The 27,962-nt window shown below is 38.2% G+C and overlaps 1 protein-coding gene across 3 annotated transcripts in view; it reads right to left on the reverse strand.

Annotated features, from left to right (window-relative positions):
* The window catches only part of LOC114134182 (G patch domain-containing protein 2-like), a 49,696-nt gene that overhangs the window by 20,171 nt on the left and 1,563 nt on the right, over positions 1-27,962 (reverse strand). Inside the window, exons 2-10 of one of the 3 annotated variants that reach the window (XM_028000575.1) lie at positions 27,293-27,946; positions 19,342-19,403; positions 18,725-18,868; positions 18,267-18,346; positions 18,108-18,172; positions 17,987-18,026; positions 17,806-17,897; positions 12,099-12,184; positions 489-5,034 (exon numbers count right to left, since the gene is read on the reverse strand). In XM_028000575.1, the coding sequence (XP_027856376.1) occupies positions 4,871-5,034; positions 12,099-12,184; positions 17,806-17,897; positions 17,987-18,026; positions 18,108-18,172; positions 18,267-18,346; positions 18,725-18,868; positions 19,342-19,403; positions 27,293-27,942 (1,383 nt within the window). In that variant the 5' untranslated portion in view covers positions 27,943-27,946 and the 3' untranslated portion in view covers positions 489-4,870. Of the gene's footprint in view, positions 1-488; positions 5,035-12,098; positions 12,185-17,805; positions 17,898-17,986; positions 18,027-18,107; positions 18,173-18,266; positions 18,347-18,724; positions 18,869-19,341; positions 19,404-27,292; positions 27,947-27,962 lie in introns of those variants that run through there. The other 2 variants (XM_028000576.1, XM_028000577.1) reach the window with 2 other exon arrangements.

Below are 27,962 nucleotides of genomic sequence, written 5' to 3' on the forward strand. Positions count from 1 at the left end.
GTACCATTTAAACTTGTATATTGTTCTCTCTTTGCAAAGCACTTTGTGATTTTTATCAGTGTACAATAAGTACTATACAAAAAAATAATTATTCACCTCCTTACACATCTCTAATATAAATGAATGGCTTCATCAGGGTACATGTGTTAGAATGGCCCAGTCAAAACCCAGACCAAAATCCAATGGAGGACTGTTGGCAAGCCTTGAAAACTGGTGTGTATTTGCAGCAAAAATTGGTTCATCAAAGGATTGACTGGAATGTTACTCTTAAAAAGCTTATATGTGTATATATTTGAAAAGCATGAATTTATCTCCTTTCACTTCATATGCACTACTTTGTGTTGGTTTATTGCCGTAAATCTCTATAAAATATCTGGGACTTTGTAATAACATTTGAACAAGTTAACAAGTTTGCAATGCACTGTGTTGAACATCAATGTAGCAGCTTGTTATGCTCTTCAAAAAATAAGTAATAATTTCTGTCTGAGTAAATTATGACATTGTTTATTATTATTGTTATCAAGTGACCGAATTTACAGGCATAATACTGCCTGTAAATGCTGTTAAATACAAAACTGACTAAACCTCTGTCCTCTCATTAACATTCCAACATGATCACAAAAACTAATTTATTGCACATGAATTCAGCATTAAATTTAAAAATGCATAAATATTGGCATTTTTTTTACACACATAACATAGAGGGGAAAAAACATAGCAATGTTTTGGGCATAGATTTTCCAAGACATTACAAATACACAAATGACTTGAGTTTAACTAGAGTTGCTTTACAACAATTTCTTATAGCCATACAAAGTTCATTAAAGAACTCACCAATTCATCTGTTTTACTGGTTTTTTTAAGTTATAAAACCAGAAAGGAAGCTACTGCATAAAATCTTTAATGTTGAATTTTAGGATTGTAACGTCTCTCTTACATGAAGTAATACGGTACAGATGTTTTCTGAAGGATTAGTAATCCTCTTTAGATCATTTGCAAAGCAATTAGGCATGCCTCCATAAAGATAACAGCCTTAAGAGATAAGATGCCACTCGCACAACCTTCCAAATGTGATAGCTGCCTTGGAGCCTTGATACCACCAAGATTTTCTTAAATCCTTGTAAATGAAATTAGAAAAAAAATATATAAAAAGGTGATGTATCTCCAGTGCGATCTATCATGTAATTCTATTAAGAAATTTAATGACCTCATTCCTAAATCCTCAGTTATAAGATGTAAAATAATCACATCATAAATACTATACAACACATTTTATACACTGTAATTAGTTAAGATGCATGGTGTCAACAATAATACTTACGTTATATATCAAGGCAATTACATAAATACATTAGCTGCCAAGAAACCATGACATAGAGAGGGATGACTACCAGAAAGTCAGGGGAAAATGGTTCCATCCTCATTAGAAGCCCGTCCAAAGCAAGTGAATCTCTTCTGAAATACAAAGCGAGTTGAACTAAGGTGACTTACAACATGCAATTGTCAGCAGGAACCAGAGAGAACTTTTTGCATACATTTTCATTATCAGTACACAGTACACAGTAGGAACAAACGCCACTGACAAGAAAGGAGGCAAAAAAAAACTAACTCCCCTTTGACCTGTGTCACAGAGGGCACTGCTTTGTGGGAATGCAGATGAGTTTCAAGCAGAGTTTATGAGAGCATTGTTCCTGCTCTTCCTCATAAGCTTAAAACCTATCAGTGGACAACAGAAACCACTGGGCTAGACCAGGCCGACCAGGCATCACTCATTCACTCACCTCCTAGGTGCCTTTGTCAGGTGATTGCTGCCAGAAAAAGGAAAACAGATCAATACATCTCCCATGGGCCTGACAGGTAATCTTTACCTGGGATGAAATATGAGTGCAACCAGCCTGCCGGATTCCTTAACTGTAACAGGACAATTGACTAGCTCTACGGAAGCCATTCCCCTATTTCCGAGCCATTGTAAATTAATTTTGAGGCATAAGGTCTGGGAGAGGTGTCATTATGGGGACTGCTAATTATTCTGTGGCAGCTGGGGTGTTGTTTCCCATCTACTGACTGACCCATGCAGGAATTTATGCATCTTAATGTGAGTTTCCACTGCAGAAATCTTTACCATGAACAAGGAATCATTCTTTAATAAGCTCTGTGTCTACTACAGGAACCATCATTAAATTAGATTAGCTTAGCTTAGTTGTACTTTTTGGATGTATCCTAAACAACAGGTGTGGTTTTGTTAACTTTATATTAAATAAAATCTGTTTTTTTATAACCAATATTGCCTTTGAACTTTCAGTGCTTATATTCAATTACATGAATGCAATCAGATAATCTACTAAGCTCTCTTTTGTGGTCTGACAGCAAGAGGAAAATTAAACTTTCTAGAAAATATTTTTCAGATCACAATGTGCAACCCAAAGTTGTAATATTCAATGTAAGTGACTGGATTTAAATCTTGTGCTTTGAAAGAAAAGAATAAATTACTCCAAGTTTCTAATCCACAATCAACAGAAAATATAATAAGTTTACGCTAGTAAATGAGTGTGAAGTTTCTGAGATCATTGCGTCCTACTTCTCTTCCAGGGACTTTTTCTGGGGTAAATGTTACTTGTACTTTTATTAGGCCCTTTTTCATACAATGGAAAAAACTAAAAATCACTGGCCATTAACTAAGCAAACACTGTAAAGCTCTTCCAGTTCAAAACACACGTAAATACATCTCAAACAGCTGAGAAGCAGACTGCTCTAAAAAACAATTTATAAATGTATTAGCTCCTTTTTTTCTGTTTTACAATGATCATTAACCTGTGCAATTCCTATTTACCAGGTGCATTGCTGATGTGAAAAGGAGGGAAACCAGTAGCGGCTGAGGAGTTTGCGGAGATCTGAACACTGACGGATTTCTGTGGCAGCAACTAGCAAAGTAGTGTGAGGCATCCATTTAAACTATAGTGTGCCCACACAGCATTTATAAATGTCAACCCTCCCCAGCATGATCATATAAATCCTTCTCACACAGATTATTGCAGACATATAACTCACATTAATTAGCAAATCTCATTTTATTAAATGCAATTCTTCTCTTTAAAAAGGCTTTAAAATATCTGAAAAGACATGTCATACAGCTGGTGATTATGTTGTGAATTTCTGTTAAAAAAGACCTTAAAAAATGTGATTAACTTTTGGTTAAAAACTTCATCAGAATTTTAGCAGGCTATGCTGCTTACACTTGCAGTTTTTACTGGTAATAAGCAATATTTGACTAAAAACTTGGTTCTCTTATTCTTATTTTCTGTTTTTATATTTTTCAACCATGCATGTTTGAGCATGCAGGCTTCCGTATACCTGTACCTTTCTGCTGCTAGTACTCCTGAATTTCCCCACTCAGGGACAATATAGGATATTTCTACTTTCTTCTAATTATGGTGGATGATCTGTGACGTGGTGGGCCTCTTTCTTTTCTAAATTTTCAGGGAGCTTTGTTAAAATGCTGGGTATCATGAACTCATTAAAATATGATGACATTTTAAATTGGAATCTGGTGAACTCTATCAGAAAAATAAAAATGAGTCATCAATGTGTCTTTCAGCTGGAACATTATCCAAAATATATGGACAAATCAACACAGAATTGATTCACCGGACACACAAACAACCTTCTTCTTTTGCACCGCAGTGCCTGGACCTGCAGAAAACTTGTTGATTGAAGTGAAGAGAACATAAAACCCATTCGGGACTCTGAATCAAATTGGGAGAGGGCAGAGGAATCCTCAAAGATCTTTCTGTATGTATGATCCAAAAATGTGATAAGTTTTAGGAGACTAAAATTGTCCTACTGACAAAAATGTGGGCTGTAAAATATATTGATATGAGTTTCATTGCTGAATAAATGTACTCACATTATAGGTGATTGAATTTTCTACATTTTTCAAGTGAGATAATGCTACTGCACTAGAAGTTGAATTGATTTTATTGCTTTGCACATCCTTTTCTATGCACCTATTTATTTGCTTTGCTCAGATTATTTTGTTTGTTTGGAGTTTTGAAGACACTGTGTATAACCCTCCTTTCCTGTTTCCTGTTGCTCCTCCAGCTCCAAAAGCAACTCAGCCAGCATTGCTAAAAAAAACCAGCTTTTTCAGACAGATTTACAGCCAGCCTTGAACTTTAAATCTGTTTGGGGAAATTTGAATATAGAAGGTAACCTGATGAGAACAGAGGCGGCCCTCCAAGGACCATGACTATGCTCCCTCTATGTTGTGCTAATGAGCACCTTTGTAGCAACTGTAGCTTTTCAAATCCATGCTAATAGGAGGCCTGTACTTTGTGTGGCTCGCCAGCGGTGGTCGCCTCTCTTAACCCCGCAACAGCATGTGGCAGCTAAACATTGTGATGTTCATCTCCCTCAGAGCTAGCTGCTTTACAGCCATTGTTGGTTGCCTTAAAGTGGAGCAGACGCCCCCTGGTCAACGAGCCTCAACTGACCATACTTTCCGAGGTTCCTGCTGACAAGTGCTGTGCTACGGGAGTGGACATAATTAATGGATTATGCAGTGGCGGGTGGCCTGGAGACTCAGTGTGGAAACAGGAAGAGAAGTAAAGTCTTGAGTCGAACGAGGAGCCACTTGAAGCTGCCTTCTTGCTTAAGGAGATGGCGGAGCGCTTAACAAGGCTTGATTGCATTAACATTTGTCATGCTTAAGGGAAGGGCTGGATCGAGCAGGAACATGCTGATTTGAAGACTAATGATGTGCTTTTGTATTTTTCTTTCTTTGTTGTAAAGTTTGTTGAGTAGAAGGGGGTTCTAGCTATTTCGTTCTCAGGCACAATCGCTTTAGGAATTAGATGGGTCTGTCAAGCCTCTTTCAAGTGTCCTCGTGGTTGCCCTGGAGTAAAGACGAACTCTCAGGCTGAGTAGAAGTAGGAGACTGAGGTGTACTTGGTCCTACTGCTTCAGGGTTTGGTGTGTTACTGCAGGCACCTCCTTTAGCCTCCTTTCTCTGCTGATCTTTATGAAATGGGTTGATAGCTAAAAAGAAAGACAAAAAACATTTCAAATTCTGAAACATGGGGCAAATAAGAAAAAGGTTTAAATATGGGTGGATCAATAAATTAGAATATTAGTGAAAAGTTTATTCATTTCAGTGACTCAAGACAAAAAGTGAAATTTGTAATTTATATAGATTGATACATGTGTATATGTATACCTTAAATATGACCTATTATGCTTCCTTATTTTAAGATAGGTCTATGGGCTACACAAAATATGTTGATTACATTTTTATAGCAGTGTGTGCAGTTGCAAAGTCCTGCTGGAAAATAAAATCAGCATCTCCATGAATCAGCTTGCTGGACTTCAGAAAACACATTGGACCAACACCAGCAAATGACATGGCTACTCAAATAATTACTGACTGTAGAAACTTCATTCTTCCTCATACTCTGGAAACTTTGATTTCTAAATTCAAAATTAGAAATCTCCGTATGTACTGAATGGCAATAAAATGAGTTAAATAAATTAACATTTGATGATACTCTAAGTTTCTCACATGCTCTTGTAACATCCCCCTTTTTTGCTCACTGAATCAACTTGAATTAAAATAATAAATCAAATTCAGAACTCATGGATCACTGCTTTGGATGTGTGGAAATATAACTGAAGCAATACTCTACTAATAAGTTAAATATTAATGAGATTTTGGTCATGTGAGCCAAATCCAATTTGGCCCCATATGACTTGTGGACATGGATATTAAAAGGTCATTTTCTCCAGCTTTTTAAGCTTAACCAGTTTTGTAGCATTTATGTTTTTAACTCTAATCATCGCACTTCGTTTCTCACTGACACCTTCCCCGTTACAGATCCTCTTTGGTTTGGAAACAGCAGAGCATATTTTCAAAGGAGACAGAAGAACAAAGGAACAAATTTGCTCCCTAACCTGCTTTCCTACAGCTTCTACTTCAGTTTTGATAAATAAATCCTTCCAGGTCGCTACCCCAAAAAGGTAGCGCCAGTCACACAACGTATTTTCCAGGCAGCCCCACAGCAGAGGACAAGGCAACTAGAAGTGACATTGTGGCTGTGGGCTGTCTCAAAGGATTAGACATTACAGCATTCACTGGCATGTGCTTTAGTTCTTTCCCCTTATATCTGCTTGTGCCTCTTTCCAGATGACTTCTTCCCCAAACTGATCCGGCGGGCAAGATAATTGATTAATATTTCTTGAGGGAATGATGACTAACTGCTGCTGAGGTCCAACCTAAACACTTCGGGTTAAACATAGTCAAAGGGCTTGATCAAAATTCAGGAGTTTTCATATTTGACAGATACAAAGAAACGGCAGGGAACATTAGTTTGAGTGCATTAGCATGAGAGAGGTGCACCACATACCAACAAAAGTCCAATGTGAAGGTCAGAGTCAGGACGAGACAATGCAGTCACAGTAGAAACAAAATAAACCCCCTTCAAATTAAATGGTTTTTATGCAATTTGTATGTATATAGGGTTTTAGTGTATTTTTTTACAAGCTTTCATTTTAAAATGATGACATTTGTGCCATTACTTAGTACATAACATTAGATTCAAATTATTTTTAAATAGATATCCACAATATCTTGAATTGAAATCATCACCACAATATTAATCATAATCAGAAGCAGCACCATTGCCATTACCAGCATCTTGATAAATTTGGCTCTTCTTCAAAAATACATGCAGCAAACTGTGTCTTTGTGACACGCTTAACGTAGCAACGTGCATCAAGATCACAAGTTGATGTGGTTCTTTGTTGAGTTTTTCATACATATATTATTTTATTGGAGCTTTTAGTCTAAATAATCATCAGTTTAGAAATGGAAAAAAGTTCAGGACTGAAAATAAAAAAATACCAACAAAAGTCTACAGAAAACTTTGAAAGACCTTAAGAAACTGTAAAGAAATATTGCTCAAATGTCTTTGAAAGATTACTGGCACCTTGAATGGAAAAGTGAGGGATTACTCAAGAGTTTTGAACAGTATTTTACAAAACTGGCTCTTTATGTAATATTATATAAAGACAAGACACCAAAGTATTTTATTAGGGTATTTTGAACTTCCAGTCAAACTTAATAAACATTTTCTCCTACAACCAACACACCATATGTTGCCCTGTAAATGCCTCACCCCTGCAGTGAAACATGGTGGTGAAAGCATCATTCTGTGGGGTGGCACAGAGAAGATTAAAATGGTCTAGTCAAAGTTTAGACCTGAATCTAATGAGAATCTGACAAAAGAATTAAAAATGGCTGGAGTTGATTTTATTTAGGAATATCAAACGAGGTTCATGGAAAAATAAAGCTGAATCATATCTAGAAACATGAAGCCATATGAAAAAATGCAATGCATTTTATATAATAATATTTAAGAGGGAATTTATGTGTTTAAATGATAACTTTAAAGAAAACTGAGTAAGTGTTCCTTTAGTGAAGCAAAAGCAACACCTGCAATCAAGTAGTTTTACACCAAGGTCAGTACCGAAATTAGAATGCAACGATTCTCTGTCAGAGGAAGAATTACAGTACATACATTTACTGTGGGTGATAATGGGAAGTTGAATGGAACCACCTCACCATCTTAATAAGCTCTTATGAGATGCTCTCTAAAAACAATCATTACAGGCCTTCCTGGAGCACTGCCGCTCCCCCTGTTTATTAATCAGCTAATTACACATTGACAGTAATGGGCCTGCTGATTCCCACACTTAAATGAACAGGGTTGAATGCCTCTTTAATGATTAGCCTTTGTGTTTCTCTCTCCCTCTTTTTCTCTGCTGCTCCTTCTCATGAACACATGCACACACAAGGCTCTTTTTACAAATGCAAAAATAAGACGTTCAAATCAGACCTCCCGGCAAGAGGGTTTGCACACAATTCAAGAAGCACCTGACAGAATGGGCTCCTAAAAACAAATATGTCTCCATAAAGACGAACAGAAAACTGTGTGTATGCAAAGGCAGCTGGTAAGTGGAGCCTGTACATCAACCTGCGTGAATTTCAGTGCTAAACTCACCCTGCAGTAACATCAAAAGCCCCCCCCCCCGCACGTAAAAGTTTGGTGGAGCAGCGCAGGCAGGTGCAGGTAGAGACCGAATAAATAGGGGTGGGGGTTGAAGGACAAGAGCAGGTTGTGGAGTGGCGCTTGAGAGGGCAAAATAGTGCGGTGGGCTGCATTTCTGTCAGCACAAGTGATGGCTGAGTGGTAGCGTTATTTGTCTTGTGCTGCCACGCAGCCCTCGTACCAGCCTGGGCATTAATGAGAGGGGGCCGGACCGCCAAGCAGGAACGCACCGGGCCTCCGGCGCAGGTGATCTGTCACGCTGCCGTCTCGCTTGGGCAAGGGGACACATGAAGGCAGAGGGGGGAGAGGCGGTGGCCTGGCCCTGGCTAAGGGCTGGCCTGCACCTGGGCACCATATTGTACCAACACATCAAAACAGCAAACAGTCTGATGTTGACTAACTTGACTATAAACAAGCATAATTTCTTCCTGGAACGATCATCATATACATACCTAAATCAGATTATAGACCAAAAACATGTAAAATCTTGGAACTATGCAAGCACATATCCAAGCCTACCATTTTCAGTCAATTTAATAAATTATCACCACTGATAAACAGCTGCATTTGCATACTTACCTCTCTCTGTGTCTGAACCAAATAAATCCCAGAACACTTGACAGACAAGTATTTTAATTTCAGTTTTAACCAAGAGTGATCTTTTAGGACAAAAATCCTTTTGCTGTGAGAAAAGTAATTGCTGAGAAACTTGAGTTGTTATTAAAATGCCTTGCAATAACATTTCCACAGCTACATTACAGTAGCACAGTTGAACTTTCACAAATACGTCAAAAATGGACAGATTATTTGGAGACAAGTGAGACTTGTCCAATCATTGGCTCCCAAACACAAGTACTCTGGTGACCGTGGTTCAGTGAAATGGAAGCAACAAATTTCAATGTTTCAAATAACAGATTTTGTTGGAAGAGTTCTTACTTCACTGGCAAATTATGGGTAAAGCAAGCTCATCATAGAATGACTTCCATAACGAGCCGGTTTGTTAGATCTCCAAACTACATCAAAAAAGAGTACTTGCTAAATTCCCAATGTAAATCCTTAATTCATGAATTAAACTTTAACATCATCACTCTATATTTTGGTCAATAACTGCCTGTTTTTCTATTTTTTCTTTCTTTTTTACATACTAGTACTTCTGAATTTCAAACATGTATCTGAATAGAGTTATTGAAAGCTACAAGCCTGAAATCAAAAAGGAAAGGTTCTAGTCTTGATAATATATACCCTTAAAACTATTAAATGGGGAGAAAGAAGAAGAACAAAAGTATCTTTTGTACAAAATCTTGTTGGACTGAGTTGAATTTCTGGATTGGCAGGAAGAAAAGTAGAAAGTCTCCAATTTAAAGCTGAGAAATGGAGTGGTCATCTAATCCAAACAGATACCTGGCCTGATAAGTTCTTGTGTTTTGTTGGGTTTTTTTCTTCACGACCAGGTTTAGCAGTGCCGTGAAGGTGCTAAAAGGGTAAAGAAAGAAGATAAAGCAACAGCTGGGTACCGCCTGAGTAATTTCCTGTGGACTCCCGGAGGATACCTTCAGCCACAGACCATTTTCACTCCTGATTACAGAGTTCCAGATCCAGCCACTAACATATACAACAAACCACTTCCTCTGGCTAATCCAAAGACTCAGCTGTCGTGTTCACTAAGAGTAATACGTCGCTCTTTCTACTGAATGCAGACAACAATCTTTCCATGCAAACAGGATGTCTACCGGGAAACGACTTCACTCAGTAAATCACAGAATCTGATTTGCCTCTGTGCACATTTATGTCAGAGTGGCAGCAAACCAAAATTCCTGTGCGGAGAGTGTGAAAGCTTGTCAGAGTAAGTGTGCATCTCCTGGAGGTCCTGTGATTACTGAGCAGAGACATGGTGCAGGGGGCTGCCAAAGTAAAGATTTATACAGAGCAGTTGCAGCTGCAGAAACTGACATTGGACGACATGAGATGCATGATAAATCATAGTGGGCAGGGGGCACTAGGCTCAAGAAACAGTAAAGCAGTCCGAACAGAGTCGGAAAGGATTTGCCGTTCAGTAACTCTCCCTCTTTATCATCCCCTTACACATAGACAAACTTTAATATTAAATTCAAGCAATTTTATATTCACAATTTCTGTACAAATCACAAAAAAACGTGCAGAATTCTAAAAAAATTGCTATTTTCAAAATGATTTCATTTTCGGTCTGTTTATAGTGGACTACAGGTTACCTGTCAACAGACTGAGGGATGTCTTGCTTCTGCATGTTGAATACAAGAGGTCCTTAGGGGCCAGGGGGTGAATCTGTTTTTTTCTACTTTTATGGGAAGAGGTTCAGCACTGGGAAGGTGAAGGACAGAATTGCCAGCTATTCCATCACTCAGTGCAATAAATGGATCCAATCTGTATCCAAGCAAAGCATTGGCTGTTTTTAAATTCCACCTCTTTTATCCAAATGAATGATGGACCCCAGTACAGAGCCCTGTGCAGCAATATTAATATACATCAGGGGCCCGCACCCCTCAGTAAATCAGGGAACCACTAGCATTTGTTATTTAAATGACAAACTGCAGCTGCAGGAGTGGTGAATGGAGAGGAAATGGTGGACAAACCAATTCAGATTTCAATCCGGTGAAGACACAAGGTTCAGAGCCATCAGGCTAATGAAAACAGGCAGCTCCACTGGTCTAAACACACACAGCACAGACAGCTTAATGTCTTCTGAGATAGAGTAAACTCTGTCTAATGCCAATTATCACTTCTCTGTGCTAAACCTCTCCTTACCACCTTACCAAATAATCAATATTTGATTGTAATAAAAAGTTTAAACTTTTTCACATTTTGCCATATTAGAAGCATAAAATTTAATATCATTATGATTTTAATTACAGAACGCAATGTAATATATAATTGTGAAGTGAGAAGAAAGGATATGTGGTGCACAAAATGTTTTTCTAAAACATGTGTGTGATGCTCTTTATTTCGGCACTCCTAGATAAAATCTAGTGCAACTTATTGCCTTTGGAAGACATCCATTTAGTAAATAAAATCCAACTGTGAACAATTTAATTTCAGTTATTAGAGCACATTAGAGAAGAAACAGCATAAGGAAGACTAAGCAAACATATGTCCAGAGACAATGGCTTAGTTAAAAAGTTAAAACATTGTGGTTATATCTGCTTTAGGCAAAGATAAAACAAACAGAGACAGCAGAGGATAGTTTCTGCTGTAAAAAAGAAACAAATCTGACATTTTTCAATAGCTTGTAAAATGCTATTGTGCTGTCACAAATGTCCATTTCATATCTCCCCTTACTGCTTTTCCATTTTTATTGATACAAGCCTATAATACCACTCAAGTAGATTGTTTCATAAAAATGTTTGCTCTCATGTTCCAAAAAGAACATTCTGCTTTGACTTGGTGTTTCTGCTATGTCTTGACAATAACCATACTGAGAAGAACAAAAAAGAAAATTTAAAGCTGGAGACTAGAGTGGAGTTGTGGTAATAGACTGGGATGGACAAACCAGCTTTGTTTTTAATAATATAGAATAATAAGTAAGGGCAAAAAATAATTTCCTACACATTTTTCATGTAAATACTCAAGGTCTTTTCAAACTCCAATTTTTTACAACTTGTCAGTTGTTTATAAGTGTAAAATTAGAACTTTATTATGAATTTAGGGCTTTCTTGCTTAGATGGACGAATGGACAGACAATCAGATGAAATTTTAATAGGAAACTAAGTCTAGTAATTGCGAAGGGATCCTAAAATCAGGAAAAAACCTTTTACCAGTAATTTGTACCAAAGCAAATCGTTATCCCAAGAAGTCTGTTTAAAGAAAATCACGTCAGTGTTACATTGCAACACCAGCATTAAAATAACATCTAACCAAAGTTTGCTAAACTACAGAAAAACATATGTAATACAATAGCCCTTTTCAACATCTTTAAGACGTGGTCTACAAATCAGTGCAGATGTGTGACTGTGTGAAGGCTGTTACCTGATGTTGTGATGAAAACAGCTTCTGTTTCTTTCTTCCTCCGCATGTCAGACGAGCAAAACAGCCCCGGAATGAAATTAATCTGCCTGGAGGGCCAGTGAGACAGAAACATCACCAAATCATGAAATAATTTTACAAAAGTCAATAAAAACCAGCACTGCACATTTGGAAACACACTTTGTTTGCAGTCATCCATGCATTTTGTCATGTCTACATTTTTCTTCATTAAGCTTTTTTCCCATAACTGAAACTCTTAAATGAGTAGCGATGCTGAATCAGAGCTATTTTTGTGTTAAACACATGACCCTGCTCTGGGCTACGTGCGTCATGTTAGAATCACTACAAGCAGAAAAGCTTCATCACTGACCTCAATAGCTCTGAATATTGGAGAGAAGAATTTAAGTTCAAGGATTGTGCCTTAATTTGGAGGTAGGAGAGAGTATTAATGTAGGCGCAAGAGTGAAGTGACATGAATATTTAAGATGAAATGTGCAATTATGGTGTCTTTTATATTCCTTAATTTTACATAATATTTTTCAAAGGTTTTAACAGAATCTTTTTTTCTATACATTTTCTGCAAAGCCAGACTTTCTTGTAATCTTTTGAAGATGTCTTGATTAATAGTATCTGAAAGTCATAACTTTAGGAAAAGAAAAAAAGACCTGACAATTATCATCCCTCAGTTTATCATCTATTTTATGTCAAGTTTTCAGGTGAGACCGTTATAATCAGGGCCAACATTCGTCATGTGTTAAAGTCGTACTATTATAGAGTTTACAATTTTTTGAGTTTTTTTTCAAAGGTGGAATGATAATTCAGCCTGTAACTTGTGGCTGATATATACATTCAGGGTTAAATATAATCATACATTCCAGCAAATCTTGGTTATAATGTTCCTTAGCAAGTGGCTCCACTAGTCACATGCTTTTTATGCCTCAAAGAAGCATCTGGCATGCAATCTCTTCTTTGAGTGAGAATCAGTAGAGCTAAATTAAACTGGTTAGCTATGTGTATGCATTTTGAATCTGTGTGGATTAGAGAAAACTTTGAATAAATTCAAAACTATGTAACCAGTTGTTTTTTTAAAAATAACATAAATTTTGTAATTAAGCAAGTCAAGAAAATGCTAATATATCTAGTAATGTTATATCTTTAATATTCTTCATAGACTGCATTAAACAAATAGAAACAAAGTGTGACATGAACTGAATATCTCAATAAATCTTCAAGACAATATCTTAAAACAGCAGAAATGCAGACAGAGGAAAAGTAGGAGATCCCCTTCAGACACCAGGCTGCATAAAGCTTCACATCTCTTACAGACACATTGTACAGCGAGGTCCTATCAGGCCAGCATTTTAACTGGCAACCCATTCCATGACCTCAACACCCATAAATCACATGACGGGTGAGCAGGCGCTGGGTGTTGAGAGCTGTTCAGGGCATGCTTTGAGCGAAGTCCCTATGTTGTATAATCAATAGATATAAAAATAAATGGCCTGACCGTTATTCTCTCCCTGCTACCTTTCTCTAATAAAATTCCAGTAATGCATATTTCATTTACTTTTATACTTATTGATTACCTGTACTCCAGTTAGTAAATCACGCGCCTATCGATCCCTCAATCGTACCTCTGTCGGACAGCACATAACCAGCCATTTGCGCCCCTGATAAAGAGCTCAGACATTGAACTCCCCACAGTAAATCTTTGCAAACTAACTTTTTAATTCCAAAATCGATCCACATTTAAACGTCGCATTATTTCACAAGACACGCCTGCGGCATTAAAAGTAATACTGTGATGCATTTGGCCTTAATGTATGGCGGGCCATCCCTCTATCTCCTTCCTCACTGCGTCGAGGCAGCGACATGCAGCCAACCTGCAGCCTGGAGGGAGGAAAGCGCCTTTTCCTGCTGCAGAGTGCTGGGAGACGGAGCCTCTTCAGGGCCATCCGGAGCCCACTGAGGCACACAGCACCATCCTAATCAAACATGAGAAAACTATCAGCTGGCTCATTAAGCAGGGGAAAATACTACCAATTATTTCAGCAGAAACTGCAAGCTACAACTGTCAGCAGTTGTGCAAAAAAAAAAGCACTGCAGTGTTAATATTATTTAACATCTGTTACTTCATCAGTTTTCAAAAGCTCAACAGATGTCTGTCTAAATTTACTAAGTGCGATGCAGGAGCAAAGATTGACTTTGAGGCTCTATGCAGCAAAAAGGGGGCCAATAACTAGATGCTATCAAAGACACAAGGACACAGAGAAAATGTGCACAAGATGGATTTTTTTAGGTCATATGAGAATTTAAAACACAATGAAGTCCCTCAGGGTGCAAAGTAAAACAGCACTGACACGGGGTCAATTGTAATTTTAGAGCACACATCCAGAAGCAAATATATCAATTAGAAATGATGACTCAAAAGCAGAGGGAGAAGTCGCAGTTAGAAAAACGACCATCTATTTTCATTAGTGTACATGCTGCTTCAGGTGTGAGCGGGATCTCAAGATTAATAGAGGAATTCAAATGAATCAGAAAGGATTAGGCTCTCCAGGGAGTATAATCAATAACTCCAAATCAATAATCAATAGGCCACTCACACCAATATACTAACTGCTGACACTGTGATCTCACAATTAAAATGAAAACTGGGAAGGGAGTGGTGTAAGACTATGATTTATCTCGTAGCGCAAGTGTCATTTAGGAATAAATAAGTCAATAGCTAAAAGATGCTAGACCTGTGCAGCTCGGGTGGGAGGCAGTTATGCATTTTAAAGTGGCCAGTGGACCCGATGCAACCTATTCCCACAAAACACTGCGTCTGCTACCACAAAGATTCAAAGATGAGAAGAAAACACTCTAAAACATAAATAGATATGCTAAAATGAAGAGGTCTACATCCTTTATTGCTGCCTAGATTTTGTGCAGTGCAACAGTAGTTCCAGCAGCAAGCAGTCCCACAGCATGATCCTGCCACTACCAGGAATGGTATAGTTCAGAATGATTTAAAGCCTGATTCATTCTGGAAAATCACACTGGTAATTTGTGATTTTACCAGTGTAAAATTACTGGTAAAATCAGCTCAATCCGTTTTATCTGGAATAACGGATTGAGCTGTTATTCTAGGTTCAAGCCTGGAATAACGGTTTCAGGGTTATTCCAGGATTGAGCCTTGGTGGTAAATGGGTTGTTGTACAAATCACCATGAGAAAAAAACTTCCTGAGGTCTAATAGAGTCTCTATAAGTGGTCAGTATCTTACATGCAATAGACAGTTCTCAGGGTTGTCAGAGTTGGGTCAGAGATAAAGATTTTTTTTTTCATTAGTAACCTGATTTCCTAGGACTCCACGCAGGCATATAGTTGCAATCTTTTTCAGAGCACAACTAACAGATAATATATATATTTTATTTTCTAGTTCCTGAGGGTCTAACCCCTTTCTAACGCTGCCCTGGGCAACTGTCCAAACAGCCCACATCAAAAACCAACATAGCACAAGTCTCGAGTCTTTCACAAGATGTAAAGTGTTTAATTCCACATTTGCCCTGTATGTAGCAACATCCATCCAGAAATGCATGCCCACAGAATGATGTTGTCACTTCCATGTATCATGTAGAAGATGGTGCATTGTTAGGCTATTGTTCTGCACAAATTGTTTTCTCTTACTTAAGCAGCTTCTTCCATATCTCTTGTTTCCTCTGCTAAATTTCTGAAGACTCCTTGAGAATTTCTACCAACAATGAAAATCAGAAATATGTAGTGCACAACTAATGCAAGAGATTGTCAGCTTTCGATCTTCACAACTCCTCCAGAGCTACCATAACCCTCTTGACTAATTATGTTCTGAAATGTTTTTTTATTTGCAAAATTTTTAAAATGACGTGCTCAACTCACTACTTTGAGTCGCATACAATACCATTAAATACATCAAAGGTTTCTGTTGTATTGTGAAAAAATTTGAAAAGTTCAAGCGGTATTATTACATTTTCAAATAAAACGAAAATGTAATAATATCTCTCAAAACCAATCAAAACCGACCACTAAGAGACATTTCTGTTTGCATGTAATTGTTTGGGATGAACTTGACTGACCCAGCAGTCGGGTCGTAAGCACAAGGCAGCCGTATCACTGGAGAGTGGATTTGAACACCTCGGGGAGACGGATTCAGTTTGTACCGTCCAACGAAACACATCAGAAGCCCCTCTCGTCAATCCCCTCCCACTTTCTCCCTCATTCATTTGGGAGTATGATTTATACTTTTTGAAGTGAAGGGTCTTGAATCCCACTATAAAGGAATTAAGAGATCTCCCCTGAGTCTGTCATTCAAATGAGAGCATGGCAGGGATATGAGGGCTTTTTAATAGGAGAAATTAGTATTCACAATGCCTTAAACTGGAATCTGAAGGAACCTTTCAGGTGGAGAAGAAAGGGCCAGTTTAGAAAAGAAAGCCCTAAGAAGTCGGGGGCTTTTCATAGCAGTCGTGTTTCTGCCCCTCATCAAGAAGAGCCTGAGCGCTCTGTGAAATAACCCAAGAGAGTGGGGAAGGAAAGGGGTGTGGATATGTGTGTGTGAAACAAAAATTAGGAATGCACCATAAATAGGCAGAGTGAAAACAACACAATGAGAAGTCCCACAGTCTCCAGGCCAAGAGGGCTGCTCAGTTCCTCAACAGCTCCCCATGCAGATCCAACTGTTCCAGGGAAGACTGGGAGCGACGAGACGCTTTGACAAATATCTTTTGGATTTCTCTAACGCTTCTTTGCCGACCCAGAAATGGTGGAATTTAAATCAACATTAAGTCAACAAAGCATTTCTCTATTTGTAGAACCTGACCTTGAAAACTACTAAGTTGAAGCGAATCTGAGAGGTACTTCAGTGGCTTACTGTTGTTGGCTTAGCTTGAACTTTGGAACTAGATTTTCATTATGGGACAGATTTTATTTGGTCAAAATATTAGCTACAGGAACAAATATATTTGACCATTCATCTCTGAATACATAAAACTAAAAAATACCATGTAGTTACAGTACCTTAAAAATGTATAAACACCATTTTGTATTTTTCATGTCTTGTCACATCACAACCACAAACATCAATGTATTTTGCTGGGTTTTTATGCTACAAACAGCATTTAGTAGTGTACAGTTATGAAGTAGTTGTAGTAGCTGTTGTTTTTCAGATTTCCTGGTATTTAGCCAAGTTCATTTTCCTCCAAAATCTAAACAGCCTCCATATCCCAGCTTTAAAAAATCCTTATTACACTGTGATTCTCACAACAGTGGGTCACAGTGGGGATGGTCTATTCAAAGTTCTCTGCTGAGTTTTCTGCCTCAAATAGCATGTATGTAAAACATGTTCTTCCACATGTTTGTGGTCTCAATTATACAGCCATTGTCAAATATAGCAAATAATACTACTTGTGGCTTTCCTTTTAAAAGAAAGCCACAAAATTTCATCTTCCAATAATGGCATACTTGTGGAGAGCACAACTCTGGTACATACCACAGATTCTAAAAAAACAACCATTATTATCTCACTTCTGCTTTAAAATAATGAACTATACTTTTGCAAGATACAATAGGTGTAACCAAAGTGTGTATTTGCTCCAAAGCAAATGAAATTAATATATATATACTTGTTTTTTAATCTGCAAACAATAATAAAGGAGACAATGGTGCTTTGTTTAACTTTTGTCATTACCTACCTGCTTCTGATGGATGGAGGGGAACATCTGACATAGGAACCTTCTGACATCATGTCACTGGGACACATCGGTAGTGGGCACAAAGGGTTCAGCTGTAAATTTCAAGTGTCAAATTTAACATTGAAAGTTTTAACAGAACAAAAGCAAAATTACATAAAAAGGATTTGAAATCCTAACATGCCTGGTTTCTGTCTTGATTCCCAACAGAAGGCAGCCAGAATCTAAAAGGATGCAACAAAACAATGAATGGTAAAATCCACATGGCAACCTCAGTTTCAGTAGGATCTCTTTGTGAGTCTTACTTTCTCTGGCAATGATCTGCAGTGAAATGTCTCAGTCTTTCCACAAACACCGGCATGTTGTTGCTCTGTTCAACAAAAGTTGAAACAAAACAAAACAAAGCAAAGTCGGTACAACAGTTTTCGGCTTCTTTAACATTAATGAGGACACATTTCTTTTACCTTTCTAGGTAGACGCCTCCTGTCCCGCCTGATGCAGCAGGCAGCAGAGCAAGCCAGTCGTTTAGGGCGTGAATGATACCCTGCAACAAGTAAAAAATAACTTTATCTCCTTTTCCTCACAGATGATTGAAACCAATGGATACTTTTTTTTATTTATTGTACTCTGATATAAAATAAATGAAACTGTTTACATTTCTGGCAATGATGAATGAAATAAGAGCCAAAGGCACAGAGTGTATAAAGAAAGACATGACTAGTTAGCCAGTCAATCAATTCACTAACTGGCTGGCTATTTGGAAGTATGGATGGATGTCACTTTTTCATATTAATGCAGACCTGGAAAACTCTGACAGTTTTTCCAAATTGTGCAGCAACCCTGAGACTCGCCCACATGGAGTCTGAACATCACAGAGTTCCCCAGTTATATCCCTAAAAAGAAATATAAAAACTTTGACCACCTCTAACAGCGCGCCGTGCAGGTTGGAGAAAGTTGGTGGAGGATTGTCTATCCTCAAGTGAAAGTGGACTGTCAGAGTCCCAGTTGGGCAGCAGGCCGACTCCACAGTCCCCCTCAAAGAACCAGTCGCTCTGCTCATCATCACCTGCACACATGGGAAGGTAAATGCATTATTGATTAGAGCGATATTGCCTGATAAGCATTGTTTTTTTTCTAAACCATTTTGATTGTGGGCAAATTTAAAAGCCTGAAGTTTCTCAGTAGACTGCACTGCACAGCACCAGACAACACTGGTTCTTCCCCAGACAGCGAGCTGATCTCAGGCCTGTCACTCTGCAAACTGTCCACAGGAACCATGCCTCTCACAGTCAAGGTGTAGTGACAACTGTTAAATCAGAGGCCGCCCGGCCCCACCGCGGCTAATGAGATTAGCAAAGGCTTCAGCGCTCATTAACACGACATGACAACGTCTTATTAGAGTCGCCTGGGTGCCCAGCAACCAGCCCATTGTAGCCAAACCTCTTTATCCAGCCCCAGAATTCACTCAGAAATGAGCACAGGCATGTTCACAAATTTTTCATAAAATGCTATATGTTAAGGCAGATCAGTTCGTGATACCTTGTCTTCCTTCATCATTGGTGAACAGGCCGGGGTCACTGCTGCACGTGCTGCTGGTTTCCCTTCAAAGAAAAAACACAAGGGAAAAAGAGAATAAGAATCTAAGACTTGTTTGGATCTCTTTGGAGGTCGGATGAATGTTATGGAATCTGAAAAGTGAACAATGTAAATTAAGAATTTACATGGCCCCTGAAATATCAATATCTAAAATGTGGCATTCAGTAACAAAAATAATGAAAAAGAGCAAAGCCGGAGGTCGACATGAATAGAAATGACACAAAAAGACAGAGCGCTGTGTGTTTCTGCCTCGTTGCAATGGCGAACACAAAGGCATCAGGAGGGACTCTGATCGAAGCCACTGAGTGACACGAACAATCTAATTGAATATCCTCCGCTGTCAGCTCCAATCTAATCTGGCCCACATTGTGGAGGATGACAGCACTGAGAAGCACAGTCCCCCTGGCCGCCCCTCCCTTTGGGTGTGCCCCTCACACACACAGCAATCGACAGACATGCCACCACTTCCACGCAGCAACTGGCTGACATCTGCTGTGTGGGCTGCCATCGCTTACCATCCAGACCGCCCCACTGCTGGTCCCCTCCACACCCTCTGGCAAACCCCTCTTACTGGAAATCTCAAAGCTAAGATCATTATTCATAAGGGAATACACTTGGAAACTGCTATTCCAATAATGCCAGTCACTAAGAGTGGTAGCCAAAAGTATAAGTTGCAGGGTGGCACCCAAATCATTATTTTAGTAATTGATTATTCAATCAATTATTCTGATAATTAATCAAACTGAAAATAATCAGTATTTTCAGATGTTTCATTTAACATTATAAGCCTTTTTTATACAATGTTAGAAATACATTAAAAAAAACAAGTGATTCAATTCTTTTTTTTAAATGAAAAAATTTGCATTTTATTGCCTAAAATGAAATAACATACAATTCCTCTTATGAATTTGAACCAGGTGAAGCTAAAACTAGGCCACTTAAGAAGTTTTTGGGAAAAAAAATTATCTACAGACAGAGGATTTTTTTTATCTTAAATACAAAATATATACTTATTTTGCACAGACTTGGCTTAATTGCTGTTCTAAGTATGTTGTTTTTTCAGCAAATGGACTTTGTTGAGTTTGTATACTCCAGTAAACAATTAATCAATTACAAAATTAGTTGATGATTATTACAATAAATGAAACATCACAATTAATCCCACCAGCCTTAATAAGTAATGACAGAAAGTTTTAAATGTGACTTCCAAAACTATTATATCTGTTTTACAATAACTGTGTAACTATGTTTTACAGTGACACATTTCTCATTAACGTGTTAATACATAATTTCTGCTCTGAAGATAAATATTTTAATAACTGATCCACTTGCATTACAAATTGTGCTGTCATGCGTCAGTTAAAATTTTTTAGCAAAAGTAATAAAGGTCAGGAGATGTTTTAGAAAATCTAAAAATGTCTACAATTTAGATGTTTTAGAAAATTGAAAAGAAAGACTTACGCCTTGGAAGGAAAGTACATTTAAGAGGTGGTTTAATGATTTTGCAGAGTGTTGAACGCTGCAGTTTTATACTGTAAAAATTTGTTTTATTTGTTTTATAACAAATAAAGAGAAATAAGCTGCAGTCATTAATTACAGCAAAAAGTTAAGCATTTTATATGACAAAAATGTCAAGGATTCTGACTCGACAGTGGCAGCTGTATTGTTTAAGAATTGAACTTTGTGTTACTCTAATGGAGTGGAAGCTGAGTTTCCCTGACTCTCTTGCAGATTGCTTCCTGTTTATCATCTCTGACCTTGCTTGCAGGAGACACCTGGAGGGTTCGATATGTGCTGATACAGAGCTTCGCCATATTGCACAGGGCTCTGAGTGACGTCAGGATAAGAAAACGTCCATCCAGACTGTCCATCTGATCTGTGGCCAGATGGTCGCGCATCATCTCCCCGAACATCCAAGAGAAGCAGATGCGAAAGGGGAGACGGCATCTCCTGAGAATCTGGAAGATGTCTGGCCCAGCCCTGGACTGTCCCTCCTCCCCCATCCTCCCTCATCCAACGCCTTCAACCCCGTCTCTCCAGACTGATTCCCCGGGCCGCTCCTCAGTAACGATGGAAACATCTGCTGACATTTGATGCACACAGTACAGTGGAGGACGCAGGTTTGGACATTTACAAAGACAATTATTATGGTGTTAGCACATTTCATGCTGTTAAGGACCAGCAAGGAACACATTTCTTCTTCCGTTTTTTTAAAATAAAAATAATTTCTTCAGCTTTTTGGAGAAAGTTTATGCCACGTATAAGAAACACGGGTATTAACATTTATTGAGAGACTCATTAAACTGACAAACCAATTTTCATGAGACAAAATATGTTTTCTTTATTAAGTGGTGACCTTTGCCAGAGATAAATCAAATTTATAGTGTATTTAAAAATATAGATTTTTTTCTTCTGAATTTAGAACTTTACTGAGATTATTTACTAGATTTCAAAAGTACTAAACTGACTGGTAGGGTAGGGGGAGCCCAAGTCCGAGAAGAGCCAAGATGTCCAAGGCGTCCATGGAGAAGCAAGTTCTCCAGAGTTCAGATACGGGAATCGGTTAACATCACAACTATTAATTGTACACTTAACAATGTTTTACTGAAGAGTGACAAGAACAAAGTCATTGCCAAAAGTAAGCCATAAGAAGACTCTTCTGAAGTTTACCCGAGACACGAAGAGAATACCACAAACACGAAGAAGAAAGTGAACTTTTTGACTATATCAAACATTACTGTATGTATGATGAAAATTAACAATTGCCATCATCTGAACACACAAAATACAAGAAAATCATGAAAGGAAACCTAATAAAGTTGCAAAACACCTGACACTGGGAGGAGGTTTAACTTTAAGAGCAGTTATCGCTGACTTGCAGCAAAAACTGTAGTGAAGGGGCATTCTCCAACGTACTAACTCGCACCTCAAACATTTTTGATATGTTTAGTCAAAAAATTGGAAATCATGTATCACTTTTCTTTCACTTACCAAATATGGACTACTTTGTGTTAGTATGGCACATAGAATCCTAATAAAAATATACTGTTGTTTGTTGTTGGATAAAACTTCAAGTTCAGTGGGTATGAGTACTTTTACTAGACACTGTATGTTAAAGGGAGCAAGGGCAAAACTCCATAGTTAAGGGAGATAAACTGAACTCCCCATATGGCCCAATTGTCTCTACACAAGCCAAAGAGGAGAAGCCAAAGACAGTATCCAGATGAGCACTAATCATTAGGATATAATCCTCAGCTCCTGGGAGAGGCAGACCAGTTTGCACAGAGATTACAGGCAAGCCACCATTTATTGAGCCTAGGCTCATTCTGCAGAGGAATAAAGGAGACGAGCGTTGGAGGAGAGCAAAGTGCTGATAACAATGGATCTGCGAGCTCTTCAAACAAGTCGCTTCAACCCAAATCTGTGCCCTCTTCCATTGGTGTCTGATTATAAGGTTATCCCACCCTCCCTGAGCTGCAGTAATTGGATTAGTCTCAGAGATTTATTAAAATTAACTTCACCAAATGCTGAACTGCCTCCTCAAAAACTCCTCATGGAGTTCTCAAAATCTAAATTACAGCACAACAGAGCGGAGCAAGCTCTGAGAGGCTTTTGTTTTTTTTCCTCCCAAGAAGTCAACATCAACATAAGCGGCACACAGCTGGAGACGGAGGCTGGGCCCGGGAAGCCACTACCCACAGGTTAGGGCTGCTTGCTGGGCCAGCCTGGGTGCCAGGTGGCCTCAGTGCCAGCAGGCAGGGCCAGGTCTAATCAAGGATGTGGAGTCCAACTGGAGCTTCCAACATCTGCTCTCCCTGCACTTGGGTGGCTGAAGGCGAAGCTCAACTCGGTGTGCACATAAGGAGAGTGACCTTGAGGAGGGACACATTTCAGCAGACCAAATGCTCTAAATGAAAAAGGTTAACAGTATGAAAAGAGACCAAAGGCATCCACATGGTTCAACAATGGCATCTGTGTCTGACATCCAATGGACCACACAGCCTCAAAGTATAAATATTGCTGTTGTAACACTGTCAGCCCCTCATCCCTGCTGCCATTTGTTAATACCCCTTTGCCTCCATCAAGGCTTAACCGTTTGATTGTTCAGCTCTCAGTACAGAGTGGCAGTCCACTGAGCAGCAATCAAGACTGTTGCAGTTGTGTAAGTGAGAAATGATTGACAGCACGCTTAGGCGCTCCCATTTATTTCTTCTCCTGGGCTGTTTTCTGTCAGAAAGGCTATTGATTTTTCCATAAAGTAAGAAAACAAATACCGTTTAGGGGCTGAAGAGGTCAGCACAAATTAAACTTGAAGACGTAAAGCTTTCTCTGCTCCATTAACGGCTACTTCAGTTGCTCATGTGCTTCATATGATCAGATGATAATGAGATCCGCAAAAAGAATAAGCACTTGAAGAAAAACAAGAAGCTGACCATTATATTTAAGGCTGAAACAATTAATCAGATTAATAGTGATTATTTGATCTTTGAAAAATTGGTCAACTATTTTGGTAATTGATTAATCGCCAACAACAGTGTACTGACTAAAAAAGGCAAACATAACATACTCAGAGCAATAATTAAGTCAAAATTTGCTAAAATATATACATTTTTGCATTTACGAGAAAATAAACCTTCTTTGTTGCTAAACCTGTTCTACCCAGAACTCCTAAAGTGGCATTTTTAGCTTAACTCAGTTCAAATTTTGTGAAAAATAAAATAAAATTTCCTATTACCGGTACTCTGCAAAAACACATAATCTTATCAAGTATGTTTGGTCCAGTTCCTAATGTCTTAGTACACTTCAAATAAGACAAAACTAACTTACAAGTAACTTTTCATCAAGTCCTAGGGGCTCGTTTTGAGTCAGTGTTTTTTTAATATTGATAGAAATGTTCTAGTTCCACTGGCAAATTATTTCACTTATAACATGGGAAACAATTCTTGTTTATTCACCAGAAACTAGACAAAGAATACTTGACAAGATTTTGTGCTTTTTGCAGTGTAATTACCTTTTGATATCCAGTTAATTGGCTAATCCAAAAACTAATCCAAAAAATTAGCCCTACACTGCATTCATGTTAAGTCAAGCAAAAAAGGCTGAGCTTTTCACATACTGCATTATTTGTTACAAAATGATCACGCTAAATGTGTAGAGAGTACATATTTTGTTGCAGTTTAGGAAATAAGCATTTTATTTTTTTATTTTAAAAATGAATTGAATTATTAATTTGTTTCCGTCTTACATTATATTTCTAAAACTGTATAAATAAAACTTAGGTGGTTAAATTAAAATCTGCATAATATGGCAACTTTCTAATCTGATAAGTTATAAGAATAATCAATATGATCACAATAGATTACTAAAATAATTGTTGTTTGCAGCACTAGTTTTTTTTGTCTAATACATAAAACAGCAGAGGGAAAATATAACAAGAGTATGGGTTTTCTGTGTAGGACTGTACAATGAAAAGACTCAACGAGTGTGAAGAAAGCCTCTATGCAAAAGACAAGCATCACAATCTGTCATCCCACCAGGATCAATATAAACACATGGACTAAGGACTGCTATGGAAAACCATTGTCACTCAGCACACTTCACTGCAGCATCCAGGATGTAACTAGAAACTGTGTTATGAATAGGTGAAACCATACATCAACTCAAAGGTGGAAAGCCTGTCCTCATCTTTGGACACAAGCTTGTATCAGTTGCACAGAAAGAATGTAAACACAACGCTGTGGTCAGCTGACACCACTTTTAAGTCTAAACCATGGGTTTATCCAGACAGAAGACTTTAAAGGGTATTAAAGCCTGTTTCTGTGATTTATGAGGATGGATTAATGTCAACGGTATTTGTAATGTCCATTAAAAATACAACTAGAAGTTTGTGTGTGGATTTGTAGAAACATGCTTAAGGTGGAGTGTCAAAAAAATAAGAGCTACTTAAAGAGAAGCCTCTTTCCTTTGAAGAGAGGCTCAATTTCAAGGTGTTACATTGGGAGGTCAAATTTCTTTTAAGTTATGTTTGAAATATAAAGCATTTTTATAACAACTGAAGGTAACATAGCTGCTTCTTTGTGCTATAAAATGCAATCATGACCCTGGAATATACATAATGCAGCCCCTTTAAAGTATAAAATTGGCACCCAATTTGACAGCTGTTTTCAAGGTTACATTTACATCTGCAGTTTCATTCTTGTTTTTATACATTTACTAAATATAATGTAACAATCAATTTGGCTTATAAAGCCCCTTTCTGGTGAAAGTAAGATCCACACTTAGCTTAGTGAAATGAAATGCACACAGGAGAGTTTATTCTGGGACTGTGGGACAAACAGCACTTTAATTACCAACCCAAAGTCAGGCATATATTTCAAAACAAATCAATACCATACCAAGTCACTTATTTATTTGTGACAATAGTTTTCAAAGGGCAATAATGAGCTGGGAGATGCCTGAGGGCAGAGCTGCCAAAGATCCCTCCCTCATCATCATAGCAGGTAAAAGAGATAAGGATGAAGACTGTCATCCATTTATAATGTCAACACTTCAAAATAAAGAAGACTGATTTCAGGCTAAGAGGACAGGCTGAATGCTAATAACGCGACTGATTACCACTTAGATCATTTTAAATGTAACTTGTTAATTTATTCATTCTTAAACTAAAAACAGTCCCTTCAGAATTGTTGGGGTTTTTTGTGACGCAACTATTAGTTTGTTGTTTTATTGGGATTTTATGTGACTGACCAACACAAAGAAGTACAAAAATATGAAGTGAAATGAAAAGGAAGAACACATATGGTTTTCAAACTTTTCAGAATAAATCTAAAACGTTTGCCATGTGTTTCAGTCCCTCTGAGTTAACACATGGCAGAAAGTCGCTTAGGGCTTTGTCTCTACCAGATCTGCACATGGAGATGCTTGATCATTCCTAAAGTGAACATTTAATTTATCTGCATCTGACTTGCAATCTTTGACTGGGCCATTTTAAAGAATGGTTATGCTTTGATCTAAACTATTTAATAGAAATTCTGGTTGTACATTTAGGGTTTTTGTCCTGATGCAAGGTGAACCTCAATCCCAGTCTTCTCTCACCTAAACTGCCACCACAATGTTTCACAATAATTTCAATTCAATATAGTTTATTGTTATGTCACTGATTCAAAACAAGGTTTACAGTAATACTATACTCTTTCCATTTTCAGATGATGGATTGACCAATCCTCTATTAGATTATCATAGCTAATTGTTGCATTCCTTGATGATGCTTCTTATTTGTTAATGTTCTCTAACAGATAGGTAGATAGATAGATAGATAGATAGATAGATAGATAGATAGATAGATAGATAGATAGATAGATAGATAGATAGATAGATAGATAGATAGATAGATAGCATTTATTGTCATTGAACAGAATTCAACGAAATTTCCATTGCAGCTCCCGTGCAAAAGGTCAAATATATACAGTATAAATAAGCAAACACACAATAATAATAATAACAATATATACAACTAAATTAACTAAACTACATGCCTTCATAGAACAGCTGGACTTATATTAAGTTTAAATTACGCACACATGTTTACTGATTTGGTGACCTCCACAGGCATTTAGTGGTACTGGATTTTATTAAGTTGTATCAGAGTAAGGGGGCCGAGTACATATGCACGCCACACTTTTAGATTATCTATTTGTAAAAATATTTAAAACCATTTATCTTTCTTCCTCTAGGTCAAAATGATCTGCTTTATGTTGATGTGGCCAACTCAACATATAAAGTTTTATAGATATTTTCTAATGAAATCAGCATCAAAATCCCTTATTTTCCTTTTAATATAAAATAAAAATGTAATGCAGTTTTCAACATGAAAATTATATAGAGATCACATTACCCATCAGACATGTTCTCATCTGGACCGTCTCTACTTTCCTTCGCCATCTTTCTTTTCCAGCACTCCTTTCCCATCATTCTGCCTCCGTCTGTCTGTCTCTCAGGTCCAGTCCAGCTGCTCGACCTCCTCCTAGTTCCTGACAAACGCTGAACCTTAGATGGCCTGTGCCTCTTCTTTCCATCATGCAACTTCTGCTGAAGTCTGACCGTCATGTCAGAAGTCATACGCTTGACCTTCCTGCGTCTTCTGAGTGGCTGTCCTGGATTACTGTCGGTGAAGGAATCGGACTCTGGCCAAGATGGGTGTCTGGATCTGACAGGGCCGCCGACGACACGAGGCCAGTGGTCAGTGGTGGCCATATCATCTGAGTCGCTGTGGTTTGCCACAGCGGTGGTGAAGGTGGAGGATATGTTCTCCCTATATTCTTTGGCCTCATCCAGGCTGGACTCAGAAGCCTCAATCCAGCGACGTCTGCGTGCCACCGGATAGACGGAGGACTCGTGAAGGCGCTTCCGACCTCTGCGCCGCCGGATCTGTCGCCGATGCTGCAGCGGACTGAGGACCATTTCCTCCCACAGCTCCCCTAACTTATTTTGCTCAGAGGCCTGCTCCAGTGCAGACACCAGGTCCTGCACCAGCTCATCCATCATGGTTCTGGAAACCACAGAGG

This window comes from Xiphophorus couchianus, chromosome 19, assembly GCF_001444195.1.
Source record: "Xiphophorus couchianus chromosome 19, X_couchianus-1.0, whole genome shotgun sequence".
Lineage (NCBI taxonomy): Eukaryota > Metazoa > Chordata > Actinopteri > Cyprinodontiformes > Poeciliidae > Xiphophorus > Xiphophorus couchianus.